General features: G+C 36.3%; 1 protein-coding gene across 2 annotated transcripts in view; it reads left to right on the top strand.

Moving 5' to 3' along the window:
- Positions 1-4,490: 4,490 nt before the first annotated feature.
- The window catches only part of WDR17 (WD repeat domain 17), a 73,404-nt gene continuing 52,930 nt past the window's right edge, over positions 4,491-24,964 (top strand). For both annotated transcript variants that reach the window (XR_004315379.1, XM_032468504.1), the window contains exons 1-4: positions 4,491-4,651; positions 13,385-13,507; positions 19,864-19,992; positions 24,626-24,809. Coding sequence is in view for 1 of the 2 variants with exons in the window: in XM_032468504.1 (XP_032324395.1) it covers positions 13,442-13,507; positions 19,864-19,992; positions 24,626-24,809 (379 nt within the window). In the remaining variant the exon portion in view is untranslated. The remainder of the gene's footprint in view (positions 4,652-13,384; positions 13,508-19,863; positions 19,993-24,625; positions 24,810-24,964) is intronic.

The raw sequence follows: 24,964 nt of genomic DNA, 5'->3' as shown, positions 1-24,964 counted from the left end.
CTATCTCAGATAAAAGGTGCCTGTATCTTATACCAAAAAATATTTCTATTTGGGATATAATAAGCTGAAAATATATTATTATTTAAGAGGAACATGGTAGAAGCTCAGGTGGCCATCCAAGTAAACAAGACTAATTTTGCTATGTGTCTATTAACTCCCAATAGTCAATGCAAATATATGTTCAAATGGCATCTTCTATTTAAAATAAAAAATGTACCCAAACAGTTCTTTCAACCTGATGGGTCAACCATATACTATTGGGACATTTTAATATTAACTGGACACAGTTGTTTGCCAAGGGCAAACAATAATTACTGAGAGAAAATGTACATACTGGGAAGTGTGGTTCTGGCCAGACATGGTGGTGGTGGATCGGAGCACAGCACCCGAAGTCCATCTGTCTTTGATGCTTCCCACAGCTGGAAGTGACTGGCACATTTTCAAGGCTGTGTTAGATAAACAGAAAGAAAGATAAATCAATTGATACATAGACTGATGGCCTTAGAAACACCAAGAATCTTAATGCACCATGTCACATTTTTAGACACATTTAAGTACTTTGTAGTGGTATGCTAATGAACAACCAGCACTCTGAATAAAACAACGCGTACACATACACATGCACAAGTTTATTACAGATTTTGCTGAGATAAAGGGTGTGTTGCACAAAATTTACACATAATAATATGGTATTTCATTTTAGACTCCATGTAGCTAATTGATTTTCACAGAATTCTTTCATAATTTTTGCCAAACTCTTGTATTCGTAGCCAACATACAGTTGCACTAGACAAACGAATGTAGGGCTTTAATGTTGACTGATATTTTCATATTTGTTAATGTGTCAAAAGTAAAAACAATGAAGGCTTCTTCATCATTGACCTTACCAACTTCTCTGCAGCTCTGGGTAATGGGTTTTGAACATTAGAAGCAGAATGCCTTCATTTTTTGTGCTATTCATATTGCAATAGCCACAGACACATCCCATGTACAGTTGAATTGGATTATTAATATTTTCTTCATCACTTTCTTAAGTTTATACCAGGGATTGACAAATAACCTGTAGGTCAAATCCAGCTGGCCTCATGTTTTTGTAAATAAGTTTTGGGGGGGACACAGTCACACCTATTTATTTACGTCTTCTCTGACTGTTTTTGAGCTACAACAGTGAATTCAGTATTGAGATGAAGGCTGCAAGGTTTGCAAAGCCTAAAAGATTTATTATCTGGCTCCTTCCAGAAGTAGTTTTCTTACCCTGGAAGTAAACCAGGACTTACCAACAGAGCTTTCTGTGATAATGAAAATGTTCTTTATCTGACTAACATAGAAGTCACTTAAACACACTGACTGTTAAGCTCTTGAATGTGGCTACCGCAACTGACAGACCGAACTTTTCATTCTATTTAATTTTAACTAATTAAAAAAACCCATTTTGCTAGTAGCTATTTTATCAGACAGCATAGGCCTAGACAGTCTAAAAAACCATTAATCATGCCCTGATTTGCAGCATTTGCTGATTTCTGGGTTGTAAACACATCCATTTTGGCCAGATTTAAGTCTCCAATATTGCATCATGGAATGACAAGCTGGTAAAAAATATACAATATTATATAGTATTTCTACCACAGACTTAGCCAAAAATAGACATAATACACATACATAACCTTAAGAGCATAAATACAAGTAAAATACTAAAAATAATCAGAAAGTGATGAATTTGGAGTTTTTATTACTTTGTTTTTAATAACTTTTTAATTATAAGTTTATATCATTTAATTTTAATAAGAGCTGTGTTTAACAGTGGGTTGCTGAAACCCTGAAACACATGACAGCCTGTCAAGCCAGTGCAATCTGGCTTCTGCCAGTGTTTCTGCCCACAGTTAAGTATCTAAGTATTTTGTTCTCTGTGTATTTACTGCACCTCAGTTTGAACATTTTTTAATCATTATTTCTGTTCTCTTACTATTTTTACATTAAAAATAGTGTAAGAAAGTTTTTCACTTAGGTGAATCTAAAGCACCTTCAGCTAAATTTTCCTAAAATTTAAGTTTAAGAAGTTCTTCCTCGTTGCTTTTTTTTTTTTTAATTTAGAATTTCCACTAAAAACGCACTTGTGGCCTTCAACACATTTCAAAGACAGTGTGCTCACAGAACACGTCCAGCCTTGAGGATGAACTGATTGGAGTCAGTTGGCTCCCCTAGTCAGTCTGCTCTTAGATTTAATCATGAAAAACTCTGTGTACCCTGGGCGTTAAGAAATAATGATTGCCCTGAAACCGCCAGTCAGCCTGAGTGACTGACAGCTTTTTCGGGTGTGAAATGAGAGCATCACATTAAGTATCTGTTGACTAAAAGAACAAAAATCACAGTAAAAGATCTTTTCCTTAGAAATCAGGTTATACCATTTCTTTGGGTTCTGGATTGACCTCTATCTGTGATTGTTTAAACCTCCCTTTCAAAACTAATGAACCAAATCACAGCAGAGGGAGAAGGATACTGAATTGGGACCCTGGGATCATGACATCAGTTCTGCTGCTAATATAGCTGTAGGATCTTGACAAATTCTATGATTTTCCAGGTCTAAAGACCTTCCCCTCTAAACTGTGAACGTGTAACCAGACAATTTCTAATGTTTCATGACTCTTAACTGGAAAGCTGGAGCAATTATGAACAAATTTGATGTTAAAGACTTTTCTATCTAACCGATGAACCAAGCTAGACATTGTGCCTTTGACAACTTTTTCTCTTCAGGTTTACTGTTGACACTGTACCAAGCAAATATCTCTCATAAATGAAAATGACAGTCTATTTTTCCAAAAATGTGTCTTTCGATCTCCCTTCTTTATCATTTTTATTTTCATCATCTCAATTTTTCCATGAAGTTTTGCATTTTTCCCCCTAATCGATTATGCTTTTCATTTCTCTGTACCCTTATGTACCTACATTTCCAAGATATCTTTTCTCAAGAAAAAATTGGTTTAAGAGGTTAAAGTCTAACCTAATTAGAGAGTCCAATGCCCTTTTCAATTTGGCTTTCTTAGTTTTCCAGTTAAATCTTTTGCCAATTTCTAAAATTTCCTGCCATATCTCTAGATACCTACTTTCACCTCCTCCAGAGACTGCAAACATGTCAAAAGTAGTAAATCAATCACGTATTTTCCCCATTTTGTGCTTTGGCCATGCTGTTCCTGCTTTGCAGTATGTCCGTCCCCCTTTTCCATCAGGTAAAATCTGTTTGTTTATTAAGTTCCTGTCCAAATATCACTCTTTGTGACAGTTTCTCTGAAAACACCGGAAGAAAAATTTCTCCTTTCCTTATGTAAAATTATCTCACAAAACTTTTATATAACCCTATTTTAGAACTTAATACATTGAATATATTTAGCTGTTGTCCTCTATGCTTTTTCTGTAGATTATGTGCTGATTTATTTATCCATCCATCCGTTAAACATTTATTGAAAATCTGCTATTCATCAGGCACCTTATTAGAATACAAGGAACAGACTTGCAAGAACTGTCTCTAGCTTTTGACAGGTTTGTCTATGTGGAGAGGCAACTTTCAAGTCAATTTTAATTTGCAAAACAGAATGTTAAGCTCCATGGTAGGGAACAGTTTGCACAGAATACTTTGGAAGAAAAAGAGAAAAGTCCATGGCATGGGAGGGTTGGAATTATGTCCAGGGAACTTCCCTGGTTGGCTGGTTGGGGTAGACCATAAATTTATTTACTATTCAGAGTCTGACATAGAATTAAAGCTCAAACATGTTATTAAACACACTTTGTTCCGAGTACATGAAGGCTTATTTTCTCCCGTGTGTTTGATAAAGGCCACTGGTAGTGAAAATATTTCAGAGATACGAAGAAGAAAATATGACTGGCGGTACCATTTCCATTCAACCAGATTCCACAAGGAAAATGTCATTTTGCATAAATTGAGGGCAAAAAGATTCCGAACATACCACTCCACGAAGAGAGAGAAATAATGGCGTTCACAGGGGTCTCGCGCAGAGCTTCTTGAGCCCAGTCAGACAATAACGAAGGGCAGAAGAGATATCCATTCTGTACTCACATCTCAGGCGATGGTTCAACACTAGGGCAGCCTAGCCTCTGAAGGAGGCTGGTTCCCTCCCTCAGGCTCCTCAAGAAGGAGACAGGGTGATTTGTTTATTGTATACTGGACTCATTTTCCTGCAAAGTGCAGGCCGGGTGTGTGGAAGGTGTTAGGTGGTGACAAGGCTGGTGGCTCACTGTTTTTTCCTCCACGTTCAGCCTCACCGTAAACTCTGCTCAAGCCTCGTCAGGGCCTGGGAACCACATCTTCGGCGCAGACTCCCGTTGCCAGGTAACCGCCTCCGGTGCCCACGAGCTCTTCCCGCCTCTCCCCAGGCGCTCCAATCAGCTGTCAGGGTGGCTGTCACGTGCTCGGGGCGGGGCCCGGAGAGCTGCGCGCGCGGCCCGGCTGGCGGAGTCCGCCTCTCCGCCCTCGGAGCCCGCCTCTCCGCCCTCGGAGCCCTCTGCCCGGCCGCCCCGCCCCGAGCCCGCGGCGCGGGGAGGGGCCGGGAGGGGCGGGTCCGGTCGGGCCACGGAGCTCGCGGCGCCGCGCCCGCTTCAGCACCTCCGCTGTCCGCCGCTGCGGCCGCGTCGTCCTCAGGTAAGGGCCGGCGGGCGCGGGCTGGAGGGGGCGGCTGCGGCCGCGAGGCGGGCGTGCGGGCCCCGGGCCGGCGTGCGGGTCCTGTGGGCTCTGCGCTGGCGCTGCCTCGGGGCGAGTCCACACCTGCTGGTTACAGGGCCCTCGCCCTGAGGGTCACTGGAGACCATGACGGGAGACATCGTTTTGTTTTTATTTTTATTTTTTCAGGGTATTCAGTCTGTGTACGTCTAGAGACTAGGTTGTAATTCTCGTCACTTCTGTTTGGACCCCCTGCCCTTTTGAAGATGGTCTCCACATTCAGGTTGTACCAAGACCCTTGGAGGAAAAAGGAAATGTATTCCAGAAAAAATGACAGTATTGAGTGCGAGAGACATAGTACGTGTTAAGTAAATCATAAAAATATATTTCCTATTTTTCAAAAACTAACAAATCCAGACTTTTTTGCATGCAAATATTAAAAGGAGTAAGCATTTGAGCTTTTTTTTTTTAAACTATATTACTTAAAAGCAATAGATTTGAATGAAAGTTAGTGATAACTTTGGTCTTGTGTCAAAAAAAAAATCACTTGTTTTTGTAACTTCCATATACATACGTATATATTTGTTTGAGAGTCTCCAACAGTGATTTGGAGAGAGAGATGACTTTTCTGAATCTTTCAGAAATACCCTGCAGAGAAATACCCTCATTTCCCTATTTTTATAACTGAAATTCCAAGTCTTCCTGGAACATTTTGTCGCCTCGAGTAAGGAAAATGTTTTCCTTTAGGTTTTGTTTCTCTACAGAGTAAATCCTTTGTGGAATTTTTAAGATTCTCTTCAGGTGTCCATATCTGACTTCTTGCTCACAAATCTCCAAGTGTAGTCTCAGCAGTAATTTCGCTGTGATTATCATAGAACACAGCATGGCTCGGATGTTAGGTTGTCTGATCGCTACCCTGCAGGCGGAGAGCTGGTTCTGGGCGTGTGGTGGTTACAGTCACTATAGGAAAAGCGCTGGCGTCCTTCTGAGATTCTGCCTCACTGGCCTAAGTGTGCGAGAAAGTGGGCATGGTTACATCTTACCTGCGTGAAGGCAGAGATCTGAGAAAACTGACAGTCTTTCCTGTTCTGATCTAAAATTAAATATAGTAATTAAATCCCTATGAAAAATTGTCAGTTCATTCAACAAAATTTGGGGAAACATGCTTTAGTGGATTGTTTAGTAATTAATGTTACAAATGCTAGTTTTAGGTCATTGCGTTTAGAGTTCCTGACAAGTTTTCTAAATTGGAATAGGCCTGTTTCAAAGGGCACACATGGAAAGAAAATTCATGTATTTCTTAAGTGAGCTCCACAAACTTACTCTATATTAAAGTGGCTGGGTGAATTTTATCTGGTTTTCCCCTATGTTGATATTAATAGGAATACTTAAAGAACTGTGGATATCTCTTTAAAAAATAGGTATCCTTACTTAAGTTTAAAAATTCTTCCTTCTTTTTAATAATTAAATATTGCTGTACTAAAAACTTTTGTTACCCATTAATCAGATATTAATTGTATATATTAGAAAGTCACAAATTAATTTAGCTTAGAAAATAATGTTTTGAAATTCCTCTGCTCCCAGTAGGACTAACTAGGGCCAGAATGTTTTTGTTGTTTTCCGTAGACTCTACCTTGTACCCCTTAGCTTGCTCATGAGTGAGCTGTGGCAGCATTTACATTACTCAGAGATGAGTGGGGATGGTTTTATTTTTGTTTGTTTGTCTATTTTGCCGTGCTAGATCCTGGGAGTCCAACATGAACGGTTAGATTGTCGTTATCCATACAATATGTGCAGATTCTCCGAGACCTATTTTTACTTGCCTAAACTCTGTAATGAAGACTAAAGTGAAATTTGAACAGTTTTTGAAGGATTCGCATGTCCTTCCTATATCCAAGAATTTTTTTTTGAAATTAGATATAATTTGCAAGAAACGTTAACAGTTTACCAGGTTACTGAATAACACGTTTACCCAGCCTTTCATGGTAATGATGCGCATACCAACATTACTGCCACTTTCTGCAATTGCTAAATTAGCTCATTTTATATTTTGTATATCTTTTCCATTTAGCAGATTGAAATATTAAAGTGAAGTCATGTTTGTAGCTTCCAGTGTGTCTTCAGGAACAGAGGTCTTAGTGATAATATTTTAATCCATTGAAATCGTATTAGGAGATTGGGAGGGATTTCTTACTAACTGACTTCTCATTTACCTTCGTGTGAGAAACGTGTTAGACATATGTATAAACATACATTAGGCTGGCATTTTTCAACATCTAAGACCGTACTTTGTTCTGTGATAATCACATAAAGATTATTCTCTCACTGTTGATGAGACTGTTCCTTGGAGAGTTCTGAGCAAGAAATTAGATACGGGTGCCTGGAGAGACCCTTAGACATTCCCCAGAGAACTGACTCTGTAGAGAAACAAACCCTAAAGGAAAACCTTTCTCTTGGTGGAGGTTACTTAAATGTTTAAGAAGGACTTGTAACTTCAGGTATAGAAATTGGTAGGGAAATGCTGTAAAACGACCAGCTTTGACCAAGGCCCTTGTATATGGAAAGAAAAAAATCCCATCATGATGGACTAGAAAAATTTCAAAAGTTCTCGTAGTAAAAGTGGGTTGTCACATACAGAGACAAAATTCAGGTTGTTTTCACTTGATTCCAATGACGAAACAAATAAAACTGAAGAGAAATGCTAACACTTAAAATAGGCTAGACTTTGTAAAGAAAGGCAACCTGAAATTGGAGCCACAGGTGACACTTGCACCCAAGTGTCACATTATTAGCTACTTGAGTGAGAAAAAAATTTTTTAAATGATAAAAGTCTTACTTTTTATTACTTTACATGTACTTGGAAAGTTGATTTAGTAGCCTAATTATTTCTGAAAACTCTGGAACCCTACATTCTAATTTAAAATATGTCTGTGTGTGTGTGTGTGTGTGTATCACAGAAGCAAACAGTAATATAAATCTCGTACAGTAAGCTCATAAGAGATAATTCATCAATGTTATTTGCTATTAAAATAATAATTGATAATTCTCATATTCAAGAAAGCTCTAACTAAAAGATATACGAAATAGTTTTCCATGCTTCGGTGAGGATGTTAACAACATTCAAAACTTGGTTTATAAATTTGAATGCGCAGACAAGGAGAACTCACAGTAGAGGTCGTTAAATAAGTTTCCTTATGCTCAGATCTGCTGTTGACACTCTAAGTTGTGAGCGTACAGTAGTAGCCCAGGCAGGCAGGCTCATTTGCAATTATGTATAATAAGTTTAATTTCATATCTCATACACACAAAAAGCTTACTTTCAAATGGAAAGTAGAAAATAGTTCTCATTACACAGAGCGCTTGTGTTTGATGTGCTGTTGGAAAAACTTCATTTTCCAATATAAAACAGCTAGCTGCCCATGGAGTCCTAAAAATTGAGTAGTTGGCTAATAAGAAATAGATAATATTTAATTAAGTTGGCCCCTTAAAATAAGACGTTATGAATGAGTCTTAATGAAGAGAGTTATGCAATATTTTACTTTTAAGGTAGACATGGTAGCAGGTTTGAAAGAGTCATTTCAGAATTTAAGCGAGAAGGATCCTTAGAGACCAGTTAATCAACACAGTTATTTTGTAGTTGAGGTCACTGAACACATCAAGATGATGTTGCTTCAACTTAGTCAGTGAGAAAGCTAGTCTAGAACCCTGTGTTCTTAACACTCAGCATTGTGTTTCTCCCTAAAGAGATGTCAATGCAAAATGTATCACCAAAATCAGTTTCTTTTTTATAATATTTCTTTAAGTGCCTGATTCAAAAGTTTGAGTCATGAAGTTTCAGATCACATTTTTATTGTTAAAATGATTATTGTACATGATGAACAAATTGCATGTGTTTGGTCTCATCATAGAGAAAGTTTGCTTCAAATATTAGATAAAAGGGTTTTCCTACAATTTGTACGATTTTTTTATTTGCTCATTAATACAATTTAAGTTTTGCTTCAAGGTCTTCTGTGATTTTGGGGAATCCAGGTAGCTTCTAAATTCTTTATCCTAATACCCCCAGTAGTCCTCAGCTATACGCCACCATCGCGTCTGTGACTGAATGTTAAGAATACTAGAAATAAGAAGCTTTGGAAAGTTATGTCTGAAGCCTGGATTGTGGTTACCACCAGGTAGAATTTTGCAATTGGATGCATTTATTGTCTAGACTTTCTGCCCCTTTGGTACCAGATACCCCCTGGAACAGTGTTATTGGATGTGCACCTTAGAAACATCAACATCTCCTGGGAGCTTGTCAGAAATGCACATGTTCAGGCCACCCCTGCCAAATCAGAATCTCTGGGGGAGCACCTGAAACCTGCGTTTTAAGGAGCCTCAAGTGATTTCTTACACAAGATAGAGCTTGAGAAGTACTGACATCAGGTGCATTGTGCCCTCGGACCAGGTCAGCGCTGGACCTGGAGATGTTTGTATACAGTTTCACTCTTGAAACTTTACTTGAACTGCAGAATAAATGAACTCACTCCTGAAAATATAATTGTGGATACATTTCATAAACATCTACCTTTCAGTTGTAGCTTTTTGGACATACTGTCTCATTTTCTTATTAATCGCATTAGTTTGTCTTTGTGGGAGTTTTATGTTGGCTAAGGGTATAATTTTTGACAACTGGACTATTAACTAGTTAGCAACCTGTCTCCAGCAGGCTTTGGCCTCGCCTCAGCTGATACAACTCTTATCAAACTTTAGGGTTTATTTCAGGCCTCGTATCAATGGATGGATTGATGTGTATATTAAAGACATTTTTTGATTTAGTGACTTTATGTCACTATTTCTTTTCATTTTAAAGCTTTCAAGCTTTAGATCCATTTTATTTCCTTTGCTGGTTTTTCTCAACTGACTTGCCAACAATAATTTTTAACACCTTTGGCCCAGAACATGAAAATACCAGTCTAACTGACTGTTTCTGCCAAATGAGACATCTGATTTTCACAGACAGAGAAGCATAAAGGCCCATCCTGCTTTAAAAACTCATATACAAAATCCAACTTACAAAACAGATTATTTATAAGGGGGATGGGGGTCCTCAGGTTTATAGAACGATTCGTGCCATAGCTTCTCAATTCTTCTTTCATGAGAAATGATCATATTTGTAAAAATAATGCTACTTATTTTTGCCATACTCTATTATAAAAATAATCCTTTATCTTTTTATGACAAACATTTACATGTTTACTTTCATAGTATCTCTTTCAATGGAATATTTATTTCTGACTTCTTAGTTTATGGGTAAAAATATGTGATTTCACCCCTCTGTTTTTCTTTGGCTGACTCTCTTAGACTGGTTCATAGAAGGTGTGTTTACCCTATTGTTCAAGAAAAGTGGATTACACCTTTGATCACATTAAAAATCATTTTCACATTGCAGCTCAAGAGATTCTGCAATCCTCCAGGCACCTAGAAAATCTAATTCCAGATTTCAAATCCATATAATTTTCACATTGCTGGTTAAGATGTAGAAAAGTATAAAATAAGTATGTAGGTGGTTAATAAAATCACTGCATTCACGTTGCCACATCTTTGAATCAGTGTCTTGGTCTTCTTGGTCTTACAGATAATCCTGGGTTTTGCTGATCAAATTGGAATTCCTACCAGTAAAAGCAGTCAGTCTGTGAGTCCAAACTAGAACTACCATAATGACCTTATTCTTTTCTATTTGCTGTCTAATCCAGGATTTTAACGTAGGTTAATGCTGTACTTGTGACCTATTTTATCATCTAAGCTTTTAAGAACATCAGGATTTGACATATGTTGGGAAGAATGCTTAGATAAAATGCCCTGCCAAGCACATGAAAGGTAATTTTAGGAATGATTGAAATTTAAGAGCTTAATCTCAGTCAGTAGCAGATACCAGAGGCAGTTTATCTGCTGAATTATCTTTACTGTTGTTGAACTGAGCAAGTAGTTCTCAAGCTTTACTGTGCTATAAATCATCTGAGAATGATGTTAAAAAGCAGATTTCCAGACTCCACCCCAAGATTCCCATCCACTATTTTTGAGGATGTGATCCAGGAATCTGCACTTTTTAGCAAGTTTCTCGGTTAATGCAAGATACCTGAGAACCACCCCTTGAGATGCACTGATTTAGAGATCTTTAAGATTATATTTATCCTTGATAATCTGTGGCTGTACCTATCAGTGAGAATAGTGGTCATTTAGAATTATGGATACTAGACAGAGGAAGAAGATCTCAAGGTAGTAGGCTAATGGCTGCTTAAAAAAAAAACTTTCCAATTTTTTTTTGCAGTTTCCAAATGTTTTCTCATGAAGACATATTCATTATATGTGCTTATGAGAATTTTTTGCATAACTGAGCATGTGTGTTTTCAAATTTTAAACACTAATTTTCAACAAGATATTTTTAGGGTTTGGGATTTAAAAAAATTTATTAGTGCAGGCAATAGATTTATATTAAGAAAATCTGCAAAATTCTGAAGAGGGTAAAGAGGAGTTCAATACAACTACCCTGGATCTCTGCATCGTGATATGTCTCTGACCTTTGAATACACATTTTTATATACTTCTATTGAGTTTTCTTACTGTTTCTCAAACCTGCCAGAAATGCTTCCATCTCAAGAGTCTCGGGGAACTCACAGTTTTGTCTACACAAATAATCACTATCCAGTGCAATACAAATATAGACTTAGAGGCACACAGATGGGGGATTTGGTGCCTTTGAGAAAGACTTTGAAGAAGACAGATATTAAGTTGAGTCTTGATAAAAATGAAACAGCCCATTATTCACAGAGAAAGGGGAGGGGAAGGCCAGATCAGGCAAAAGCATTTCAAAACTTAAAGGCGTAAGGTCATGATAGCATAGAGCATGTTTAGGAACTGCATTGAAAGCAGGGAGGCAGGGAAAGTGCAAGACACAGTGAAGGGTTTCACTAAAACACTGGCGTTAGGGATGGAGAGAAGGGGTTTTTGAAGAGACATCTTAAAGGTTAAGACTTGGTGATCAGTTGTAATGGAGGTGGAGGGGAAGGTGAAGAAAGAATCAAAGACGTGTGATGTTTTTATTTCAGGTGACTGTCTAGAGTATAATGATGATTCAGGACAAAGGAAAGAACGTTTGAGGGTGGTCAAATGGGATTCTTATCACTTGAAAGAGAGAAGCGTGGCTTTACTAGTAGTGTTCATCGCGAGATTGCCAGATAGAAGGCTGCGGGATCTAGGCAGGGTAGGTACATTGAAATGGACTTTAAGGGTTTGGCTTGAGAGACTGGAACCACTGAAATGGTGGCAAGGTAGTTAGATATCCTTTGGACAAGTGCTAGATACAGGTTCAAGGCTGGGTGAAAAAGTTTGAGGCAGGACATAGACACAGAATTGAAACTCAAAACAGAATAAGCAATAGCCAAGAGAGACAGCAATAAAGGACACAAATCCAGAGGGCAGGACAGTGCAGGGGATGCAAATTCTGAGCTGCTGGGCAGGAACCCAGGGCTCTGTGGGAGCTCAAAGGACAGAACAGAAAGCTCGGCCCACATTCAGGGACGTCATCAAGATGCAAGCCAGTTAAGCTGGAGATTGTACCAGTCCTGGAACATCCTGTGGCAATGAGAGCATGTTCCCAGGTATTTTGACCTGGGGCTTCAGGCAGATATTGTTGAAAATATTTCTAGAGAATAAGGAAGAAGAGGAATGCCATGTTGCATCTCATAGATTTTTAGAGATAAGGCTGTTCTCAGCCAGCAACGGTGATATTCATAAGTCAGGCAATCTCTCTACTCCAGAACAAAAGCTGTCTTACTTTTTGGATATGAAGAATGAAACACTCAAATTAATCAAATTGTTTTCTTTTTCTTTTCACGCCTCTCATCCCTCCCTCCCTTCCTTTCTTCCTTTTTTCTCCACTAAGCTCTAAGGGTTTGATGAGTTTGATCAGGAAAAGATCACTCAGAACCTGTTAGATATTGGATGAAGTACCTAAACTTTATAGAGAATATTCTGAAGTCCAGATATTCTCCAGTACACCAAGAAATCTCTTCTTTAGTAGGGCTAGTAAATAATTTCTCCCAGAAGTGAGTAAAACTAAAATGAAGTCAGATTCATGTGATTTTGAGTCTCTGCTGGACGCTTCAGCACTCTATGAAGTGATGCATTGTCTCTGAACTTCCGGAGGCACTTAGGTAATTGGCAGTAAGCTAACTGAGAGAGGATTTAACTCTCAACTGGAGCTGGAAGCACGTAGAAATATAGAACTGGCCTTGTCTTGTACACCTTGTAACCTGGAGGCTTTATTCTAGTTTTATGTCCAGCTCCTGAGGTTGTATATACGACTAATTTTCTCCCTCTTGTTGCTTTGTGGTCTTTCTATTTTTAATTTGGTAACTTTTAGAAATACTTTGCCTATTTCTTGCAAAAGTTAAATCTAGAATGTGTTTTTAGAATGAAAACTGAAAGCCTACTAAAATGTTTGACATAACATTCTCCAGGACTATACAACAGAATTACTATTTGATTTATTTCTTATTTGAATATAGGCTTATGGTTTCTGGTTCAGCATTATTTTTACAGATACTGTTGTTTATAAATTATTAAAACTGTTTCAGCTGTAATGTTTGTGCACGTCTGGCCTCTTGTACTGAATAACATTTCATAAGGCAGAGTTCGGTAAAGCTGCTTGGTTGAAACACGTTGTTATTGCTTTAGGTGCTGACGATTCTGATGCCGGGTTTCCAATTGCCTTGATTAAAGTAGAAACATCCTATGGCTTGGATGACTTACATTTCACATTGGTTTGAGCAAGATGATTGGTATGAAGGACTACAAAGAGTAAGATATATTTATGTTGTGATTATAATTTTTGTGACTTTTTTTCTGCATTGTTTCTCATGGCAGCTATATTTCTGTGCCATTTATACTGTGGACATTTTTGCATTACCAGATTCCAAGGATAAATAAGATACATTTTGATAGATTTAAAAAGCAGAGGTAAAAAGATAATGTATAAGGATAGTCCTACCTATATATTAAAGAAAAGGTGTTTTTTGCTGTCCGGGTTCCAGATGAATTCTTAATGTTTCCAGATTGTCTTTAGGCTTTAAAGATAAAACAGTTCTTTCTAATGAGATTAATGTATGAAAATAGCTATAATTTCAAGAAAGTCATTTTACATAGAGAAAAACATTTAATGGTAGAAATTTGTATGATAATCCCATGATTATAATAATATTGTAAAAGAAGATGAAAAAATTTTCTGAAGAAGAGTGCCATGTTCCATTTGATAAATTTTTAGGCAATTAATTATGTTTCAAAGGGATTTGCATTGTTACTATGGCAACTTCTGCATAGTGTTTTGAATATAGCTATCCTGATCTATTATCGCAATAGCAGAAAACTGCCATTTTAAATGCACCTTATCAAAATGGATTTAGTTTAGAGTAAAAAAGGATTTCTCTTTGATTATGTTCACCTTTTGAATGAAAGATTTCTTAATTATTTAAATGAAAGCAACTTAAGGGTTTTCCTTTCCACTGATGAGTGGAACGAAAGAGCCAGAGTATCTTTACGTAGTTTTACCAGCTTTCCCCCATTGCTGTTTGAAGGCATATTACTGTTAACAACATGCAGCACTGAATTTTTCTTCCTCCTATTTCTTCAGGGACCTATTCTGGTCACATCAATCAAAGATATTTTCTCAGTATTTTACTTCTTTTTAATTATCTTTTTAGTTATAAATTCTCAGCAGTATTTTTCTTTTCAGCGGTGAAACAAGCTGGTAAACATCTCTGGAGTCAGTAAATACCTAACTCTGGAGAATAAGGCTCATGTTGTGAATCCTAAAGCATTCTTCAGAAGAGAGGCTGAGAGTTAGTGGGTAGCTTTCCATCCTGAGTCCCACCCTTACCCACCAACGATGGAAGGATTTCAGCTTACGAGTACAGCAGGAGTACTCCAGGGTCCCCTGGGCGCACACACACACGCACGCACGCACTGTAAGGGTTTGTATTGTGAGTGTGCAGTTTAAATGTAATAACTGTGTATTTCTGATGTTCAAACAGAAGGCTTTTTTCCAAGTGTGGTCTATTTATTTCTCTACAGAAAGGGATATGGATGATAGTCTGATTTGGGAGGAAGGAGTGACTGATTCAAAGACAATACTTTTTACTGAAATTGCATGTTCCTTTATAGTGATTTGGGGACAACTTACGGAGATTATAAGTATTCAAAATCTTTTCCTCCACCATAACCCCAGTCTGCCCTTTAATACGCTGTTGGCCTTTATAAGTGAATTCCTGGTTCAGAGACATATTAAAGAATAGCTGATCTCATACACAGATGTAGTTCAACCCTAAAACTACCAAATCATCTTCCTGAGTTTGAGCTTCTTCTGGCTCAAGTTTGATCAGTTCTTATACAAACTTAGATGACAGTGAAAGATCTTATTATAAAAAAATGGAGTTTGAAACATGAATATTGACTTTCATTTCTTCTAAAATTCCAGCTTATAATTTTTCAGATCGTATGTAAGTCTGTATATCTCTGTATAATCAGCATTCAGCATAGCAGATTTTTCAAGTTGTTTTTTGATGTTACAGGAAAAGAAAAGTTGGATTTTTTAGTGAAAAATTATAATTCAGAGGTGTAGTGTTTTAAAAATAACATACAAGTTAAAGTTTTGTTTTTAGATACTCAGTTGGCCTTTATACCTTGATATAATTAATATTAATGTCATGTGTGTGTATTTTTACAGACCCACACACATAATGTATATATCAACTTGTTTTGACTTGGTTTTATAATTTTATTTTTGGCAGTGTTGTAACTCTAGCTATATTTAAATTTCATGATTATGGCATATCATAATCTTGCATATTCGGAAGTGAGCTTTACCATTGTACAAATCTAATGCAAACACACTTTTATCACTTGCTTTTTTACAGTACATACACTTACACCACCTCACTGTAATTATACTGTGTTTTGTGTATTTCATATAATACGAGATTGAGACCAAAACTAGAATTTAGGTTAAAAAATTAAAATCATATCTCTGCAGGGTTGTAGTTGCCGGGCTGCTGACACTGTCGGTTGCATGTGATGTGACGCAGTGCTCAGGCTTTCTTCCTGAATCCTTTGTAATTCTGCACCATTCAGTGAACTGCAGGGTGTAGTACTTCATCTTTAAGGTGTGTATGTTGTTTCTGGGCCAAAAAGATGATGTTTTCTGAAATAACAAATCTTTTTAATTTTTTTGAAACAACAGATCTTTAGAATGGAAATGAGAATTCTTAAATGGTTCACAATAAAATGAAACATATTCTTAAGTAAAGATAAAAAGTGTGTAATATCACCTGTCACATACAGTTAAAGTATATTTGTTTACCTATAAATATGACATGTTTTGTAGGATTTATATTTAAAATATAAACATATATTTTGAAATGCACCTTCAGTTGAACATTTTCTATCTTCACTAATGCAGAATCACTAATTGTGTAAACATTCATGCTGACTGCAAAGACCACAAAAGCTTCTGGACACTTCTTTTTATCTCCTCGGCAACTATAGATACCATTTAATAAAGGCTGCTTAGTGTTTTATATGTATATTTTTATAATAGTTTAAAAAATTATCTAGAAGTTTCAAATACTAGCAGTTTAAATACATAATTCAGATTTATAAATGCAATAGTATTCATATGTTTAATGATGCATGACATTTTAACATTTCATTCAAAATCCTGATTTTTTTAGTAAGCTGCCATTTTGTTTTGTTTCTACCCATTATTTTAATGGCTGGTTTGGTCAAATTATTCAACTCTGAATTTAAAAATGGACTATAAGATTTATAAAAGCTGCTTAGGAACATACCAGGGCATACCAAATTGTATGACAATATTGAAATGTTTATATTATCTGAATTTGGAAACTAAAAGCAGTAAACCAAGAAAAATTGATAAAGTAAAAAATACTGAGGTTTAAATCTAACAAAATATGTACAACATCAATATGAGGAAAACCGTAAAATTCAGATGACAGATATCAAAGATCTAAATAAATGGAGAGAGACTGCATATTCAGGGATAGACAGAATCAATAATGTCAAGATGTCAGTTACTGCTAACTTGATCTATAGATGCAACAACATCCCAACCAAAATCACAGGAAGTTCCTTTATGGATATTGACAGACTGATTCTGAAGTTAACATGGAGAAGCAGAAGGCCCAAAGCAGCTAACTCAGTGTTGGAGGAGAGCAACAAAGTGCCGGCCTGACACTACACAACTTCAGGACTTGTAACTACAAAACTGTAGTGATCAAGACAGTGTCATAGGAATGAAAGAACAGACAAACAGATCAATGGAACAGAATAGACAGCCCAGAAGTATACCCACACAAATATAATCAACACAGGAGCAAAGGCAATACAACAGAGAACAGACAGTCTTTTCAACAAGTGGTGCTAGGACAACTGGACATCCATGTGCAAAGAAATTAATCTAGACTAGACCAAACCTTACGCCCTTCACAAAATTAACTCCAAATGGACTATAGACCTAAAGGTTAAACACAGAACTATAACACTCCTGGAGGATAAACATAAAAACCTAGGTGACCTTGGGTTTGACCATGAGTTATTACATTCAACACCAAAGGCATGATCCATGGAATAAATAATTGATAAGATAAACTGTATTAAGTTTAAAAAAAAACCCTCCTCTGTAAAAGACAAATGTCAAGAGAATAAGAAGACAAACCACAGACTTGGGGAAAAATACTTGCCAAAAGCAATCTGATAGCTGTTATCCAGAATATGCAGAGAACTCTTAAAATTCAACAAGAAGACAAACAACCCAATTTTTTAAAAATGGACAGAAGACTTGAAAAGATACCTAGCTGAAGAAGATAGATGGCATATAAGCTTATGGAAAAGTGTCCAACATCATAAATTTTTAGGGAATTGTAAGTTAAAAGAACAATGAGATAATACTGCACACCTATTAGAGTGACCCATCCGAAGCACTGACAACACCAATGGATGGTGAAGATGTGGAGCAACAGGAACTCTCATTCACTGCTGATGGGAATGGTGCAGACACTCTGAAAGACAGTTTGATGATTTGTTTCATACTCTTACCAGCATCCAGCAACTCCTCCTTTTGCACGCTTTCCTGTTTACCTAAATGAATCGAAAAGTTATGTCCAGAGAAAAACTGGCACACAGATAGTGGCTTTATGCATAATGGCCAAAACTTGCAAGCAACAAAAATGTCCTTTAATAGATGAATGGGTAAATAAAGCATGATGCATCCAAACAATGGAATATTATCCAGTGCTAAAAAGAAATGAGCTTTCCAGCTATGGAAAGACATGGAGGAATATTGAATGCATATTACTAACTGTAAGAAACCAATCTGGAAAAACTCCATACTGTATGATTTCCAACTATATTCTGGAAAAGGCAAAACTATGGAGACAGTAGAAAGATCAGTGGTTATCAGCAGTGAGGAGGGAGAGAAGGATGAACAGGCAGAGCACAGAGTATTTTTAGGGCAGTGAAACTACTCTTCATGGTACTATACACGTCATTGTGCATTTGTCAGAACTCACAGAATGTACAACACGAAGAGTGAACCCTAATGTAAACCGTGGACTTTGGGTGATAATGGTGTGTCAGTGTAGGTTCATCATTATAACAAATGTGCCTTCTGGGGACATTGTGGGGTGTTGACAGTGTGAGAGGTTGTGTGGGTTGGGGGACAAGGAGTGAATGGAAAATCTGTGTAATTTCTACTCAGTTTTGCTGTAAACCTAAAACTACTCTAAAAATAAAGTTTATTAATTTTTTTAAATTGAGGAAGTTAACAGAAAGTGAAAATTCTTTAAATGACTCAGTTTTACCTGTTTGTTTAAATATCTTTTTCTTATATTTCTTTTTCCAAATATGAATTTAAAATGTGTTTAAACATAAATCAGAAAGCACTTTTACATACAGACATTATTAAGAGTAATCACACATCCCAAGGATAAACTATAAAAGCCTATTTAATGCACATGTGGTTAAAATAATGAATATTTTCAGTGAAAAGTAATATTGTTGTAACATTATTAATTGGAAAAAAGTATATGTATTTTTTTATTTATCCAGAATGCTAGTGCCTGAGAAAATACAGATGTCATTAGGGGAGGAAGAAAACAGATTTTTGTAGCCATTTATTTTTACTTGTAAGCACTCAAAGGTGGAGAGCACAGTTTTTTTTTTTTTAAATCATGCCAATAATACTGCAATATATTATTTCACGGCAATTTACGTGTTGATTTTTTGTAAATATATCGCTAGTTCCATGCAGATAAGGGGATTTAATGGGCTGAAGATAGAAAGAGTTGGAGAAGAAAAGAAAGAGGAAAAAAGAAGAGATCTTTTTAGGAGCTGGAAATATGAAGTAGAAAAGATATAAAGAAGAAAGTAGCTTTATAAATAAACGAGAGATAACGTAACTGATTCTGGGCTTGTTTGCTCTGAAATTCTCTGCCTGGCCACACAGACGACTTGTATTCAGCAGTTTCCAGATTCCTTCTGCCCCCTCTTCACAATGAGCAGACTGTTAACCCACTTTGTGTTCCTGCCTTGTGTACCTCGGATCGTTTTTTGTGACAATATAGTTAATGTGAAGAGGGTGAAGGTCTAAGACAGAGGTCCCCATCCTCCCAATATTGGCTCATAGTTTTTTATATTTGAATTTACTGCCTTGAATGAATTGTTAGTATTTAAAAACTGGTACATTTACATAAAAATCTGGATATTTCCATTTCTCTGGGAGGTTCCATAAATCTGGCAACAAGAGATGGGCCTCTCCAGCCGTACTAGACCCTTTGGATAGAACATGCAATCACTATTTTATTCTGGTCCCTGTCACTCCTAGAATTCCCAACCCTGGTCAAATGTCAGTTGTCATGTATCATTTCATAATCTCTTGCTTCCCTAATTTAAATGGCCTGCCTTGATGTCTGTTGCCATTTGGGGATTTCAACTCCTGTTCTCTGAAAGCATTGAGATTCATAGTCCTGGCAGAAAATTTTGGGGGGGCATAAAGATTTGATTGTGGGAGACAAATGTAAAACAATGAAGAGGAAGCGTATTAAGTACTGGAAATGACTGATATTCCTCTAAACTTATTTTTCAAGGCGAACATGTCTCAGGTGAGGCAGGTGGGGCTGCTGGCTGCCGGATGTCAGCCGTGGAGCAGAGATGTGTGTGCTGCCGGTGGCGACAGGTTTGCATACTGCGCTACCCTGGCCATCTATGTTTATCAGGTACAGGGGTCCTGATTTGTTTTGATTTTTAATTGTATCAGATAAAATTAATATTTAATTAACACTAATTTTTAAATTCCTGTGACATGAAAGGCTTAATGCTCTAATTTTGCTGGTGTTATATTATATATATGTTTTGTTATATTTATGTTATATTTTGTTACTGTTTATACTATATTGGTTTGATAAGTCAAGCTTTTAGAAAATGCTTGTATCAGTATTAAATTATATAAGCAATATCTTAATTGATTTAATAATCTTTTATGTGCCATTGAGAAAAAAGAATTTCTTAAAGAATTAAAAGGTCCTGTTTTGTGAATGGCGAGCGAGTAGTTTTTAATTCTTTTAAGCTATATTCTCATATAAATAAATGGAATTTATTTATTCATTTGTTTTAAACCTTGCTCAGTAACATTTGATATGAGAAAATTGTCTTATCAGCTGAAGAATTGGTTAGTCCATTAGAGATCATTATATTAAAAATAGTATATATATATGTTGAGAAATTCTTAGGATAAGAACCTTTATAAGTACTTTTTTTCATGTCCTTTCTCCATCCAGACAGCTCGCATCAGTTCTCAATCTGTACAGCCAATGTGGCCTTTGAATTTTTTCATATGGAGACTCCATAAGCACCTTAAATCCAAGTCCAGTTTTTCTTAGACCCAAGCCAGTATTTCAGTGTCAACAGCTAACCTTTCACCTAAAGGACAGCTGTGAGCGTTACCAGGGACTCCTTCTGCTCACGTTCTGTGCCCTAAGTAGCCAGAGCGATTCTAGTACTTTCTGTCTTGTACTGTCTTCTTTCTGTCCTTCTCACCTAAACTACTGTAATAGTCTCTTCATATTCTCTGCCGCTGTTTAGACTCCCTGTAATTTATCCTTCAGTGTCATCAGTCATCTATCATACAGATCTAAAATTTTAAACGTACAGTTGCTTCTGATCTCTTCGTGGTGTGCCATCATTTCAGTCTTTCTGTCGCTGTCTCCCTCTCACCTTGTGCTCCAGACAGACCAAGAGAATTGCCTTTTTAAAAAATCTCAGACTCTTATATCTTGCCTTTCTTCACTGATTTTTTTCAGTTTTCCCACATAGCCTGTCCAGAGAACATTTTCTCATCTTTCAAATCTCAGCTCAGTTGTATAAGCTTTTTTCCCATATTTCCTCCTTCTCAGAGAAGGACCTTATAAAAATGGACTGCCTCTCTGCATACTTCCTTGACCAGAACAAGTATTCCTCATCTTTGAATTCTCAAGTTACTGCACACTCTCTGGCACTCACTTGCCACTTATTAAATGTTTCTTTGATGATTTTTTTTTTAATATTTAAACACCAACTCATTTCAGTCAAGAGTAGAAAATTATTGCTTTATCCTGGAGTAAAAATTCCTTTTAATGACTAATACTGTTGTAGTTTATTGAAAATTTAAAAAATAAGATAATTAATCTATAAATGAGTTAATTTTCCACAATATTGAATAAGATTCATGCAGTCCATTTCTCAAGATTGAGGAAACCTCCAGCAGTGAAAATGCAGCTCCAGTGTAACGGAACGTTTTTCTCACTTTCGCTTCCCCACAGAAGGCAGTAGCAGAAGCCTGCTAGGTGTCTCCTCTGTCTTCCTCTCCACCTTCTTACAATCTGCACGTATTGCTAAGCTTCTCACGCCCTGATTCCTACTACAAAATTTCTCTCTTAGCTTTAGGTCCCTATTTTCTTGCGTTTTATTTCCTCCTAAAGAAGAGAACTTACCAGGCAGGACAGAGGACTTATCATTCCTCTAAGGAGTCAGTAAGGTAAACAAGTAGATGAAGGTAGAACTTTTTTTTTTAAGTTTGCATGTGTCTTAAGTTTTATGATGACATTTTATGACTTGAATATTTAGGAAGATAAAGCTAAAAGTTTTAATATAAAAAACCTATGAAGAAAGTTTGTGTGTCATTAATGGCTGAAACAAACTAAAAATTACCCTGATTTAGAAGTTAATACAAATAAACTTAGGTAATAGTTCATTACAGAGTTCACTGTAAAACCTTGTTTCAAAATATGCATCAAAAATTACATTATTAGCTACATTAACATTAATTAAACTTATATGAATAAGTATTGTTTTAAATGTGAACATCTAAATAAAGTCCATTGAAAATTATACTATATAAATATAAAATATTATAATGCTTTTCAGAGGGAATTTTTATTAAACAATACCTAGCAGTGATGCACAAAATCTGAGAATCTGTCACAGTCTGTATGATGACACTGATGCACTTTTAGATTTTTCTGAACTAGTAAATGACACTTGTAAATGCAATTAGCATTTTTCTTTAACCATTGAATTATAAGCACTAATATATTGTATTAAATACTCTAAAAGTAGAGTAATTTATGGTCCAACTCAATGTAGCACTACAGTCTCATAATACTGAATTGAAAATATAATAGGAATATATTAATGGGTTAATCCCTGCAAGTAGTTCAATATTCTATTTTGTGCTTAAAGTCTTATATGGATAATTTTATAGTAAAGTCAGTGAAGATTGCTGATGTGCAATGTGGCTTCTTCAGGCATTCACTGTGTTCAGTCTTCCACTGAATTTCTGAGTTACATAGCAGTTTTTTCTACTGGGTACATTAGACACATTCACAGTATCTGCCAAAGATAACTTAAATCACTGAATACTTACAAATCTATTTATTCCTAAATGCACAGAAAATGCATTTGGATATTTAAATAGCCCAATTTAAAGTTCACCTCACACCTATTAGAATGGCTGTACTGCAAAGACAAACAAAGAATGACAAGTGTTGTTGAGGGTATGGAGAAAAAGGACCCTTTGTGTACTGTTTGTGGGAATGTAAATTGATGCAGCTACTGTTGAAAACAGTATGAAGGTTTCTCAAAAAATAAAAAAAATAGAACTACCACATAATCCAGCAGTTCCACTTCTGAGGTATTTATCTAAAGAAAACCAAAACGATAACTCAAAAAACAATAACATGCACCTCCCTGTTCACTAAAGCATTATTTACAATAGCCAAGATACAGAAACAACCAAAATGTTCATCCGTGGATGAGTGGATAAAGAAGATGTGGTACATGTATATAATGGGCTATTATTTGGTCATGAAAAAGAGGGATATGTTGCCATTTGCGACAACATGGAAGGACCTTGAGGACATTATACTGAGTGAAATAAATCAGACAGAGACAAACAAATACCAAATGATCTCACTCTTACGTGGAATCTAAAAAACAAAACAAAGCACCAAGGTTATAGATGCAGAGAACAGGTATGGAGGGTTGGGGATAGGCAACGTTGATGAAGGTGGTCATAAGGTCCAGACTTCCAGTTACAAAACAAATCATAGGGTGTAACGTACAGAGTGGTGACTATTAATTAATGACACTCTCTTGCATATTTGAAAGTTGCTAAGAAATTTGATTTTAAAAGTACTCATCACAGAAAATAATTTGTAACTGCATGTGGTGCTGGGTGTTAACTAGACTGGTCATAGTGATCATTTTGCAATATATACAAGTATTGAATTAGTATGTTGTACACCTGAAACTAATAGAATGTTGTATGTCAATTATATCTCAATTTAAAAAAGATAGAGTCATGGGACAGGTTCTGGGAAGAGGTGTTTTTGAACTGAGACTGAACAGGAAAATGAATAACCATGAGCAGATCAGTGGGGAGAGCATTCCAGGCCAAGTGGGCAGCAAGCCTGGGCCCCAAAGCAGGAGTGATTTTGCCGAATTAGAGAAACAAGAAGGTCGGAGTGAACAGGGAAGAATATGGTACCAGATGAGACTGGAAAGCAGAGCTTCATGATCTTGGGCATTGAAGGCTTATTCGTTGTTAGGATTTTACTGCGAGTATACGGTCCAAGAAAGGTTGGTATAATAAACAGTTAATATAGTAATGATTTGAAAACTCTTCGATAACACTGAGAAGGATTCATTATATGTTAAAGGGAAAAACCAGATTCAATAAAATGACATATATAGTATAATCCCAAACATGTTAAAGATGATAAATTAATTGACCCACCTACTAAAGGCACATTTACAAAGGAGATAGGAAAATTAGGCTGTTCCTTTGGTCCACTTACATATAAAAACACAACATAATTCTCCTTCCAAAAAGCAAGAACATAAAACAGGTCCAATGATACCGTTGTTCTGCAAACTTTGGACATCTTAATAAAGTCGTAATTAGCAGTTGGCTTATCTGACCTAATTTTTTAAATGCAAATGTAGATGAAAAATTGCAGAAAAGAACGTTTCAAGACACAAGTATTTTTCCCTCATAAATAGATAGAGCTATGGAAAATATAATAAATCTGAGTTATTATGCACATTTAAATATACCACATTTATTTTTATTTGTTTTTACAATTGATATGTTTAATTTCAGTTCTCTCTTGGTTTTTGAAAAAAGGGTTTCTTTCAGCTGATTGAATGCACTTGAATTCACCTGAAATCAGATCACGGCTTGAATTGTGTCCATGTCTTGTGCTCAGGTTGACTAATTCTCATGTATGTAGCTTTTCAAAAATAATGCGATTGTTAATGGAAAGTGTTACCTAGAAAGAAGCACTGATGTGTTTTGTTTATATATTTTTTTAGTTGGATCACCGTTACAATGAATTCAAACTTCACTCAATTATGTCTGAACATAAAAAAACAATCACAGCTATCTCTTGGTGTCCACACAACCCTGATCTGTTTGCAAGTGGCAGTACCGATAATTTAGTGATCATTTGGAATGTTGCTGAACAAAAAGTCGTTGCTAAACTCGACAACACAAAAGGTATATCTGTAACTGGGATTTATTTTATTGGATGAAATATTCTTACTTCAATAAGCAAAATATTTTATTTCAGTTAGCTCAGGTTTTAAAGTAGTGTTTTTCAAACTCTCTGAGGGTAATCTATGTAAGAAACACACTTCACATCATGACTCATT

Source organism: Camelus ferus, chromosome 26, assembly GCF_009834535.1.
Source record: "Camelus ferus isolate YT-003-E chromosome 26, BCGSAC_Cfer_1.0, whole genome shotgun sequence".
Lineage (NCBI taxonomy): Eukaryota > Metazoa > Chordata > Mammalia > Artiodactyla > Camelidae > Camelus > Camelus ferus.
The sequence above is the reverse complement of the archived record's forward strand: the minus strand, read 5'-3'. Positions and strand labels throughout refer to the sequence as shown.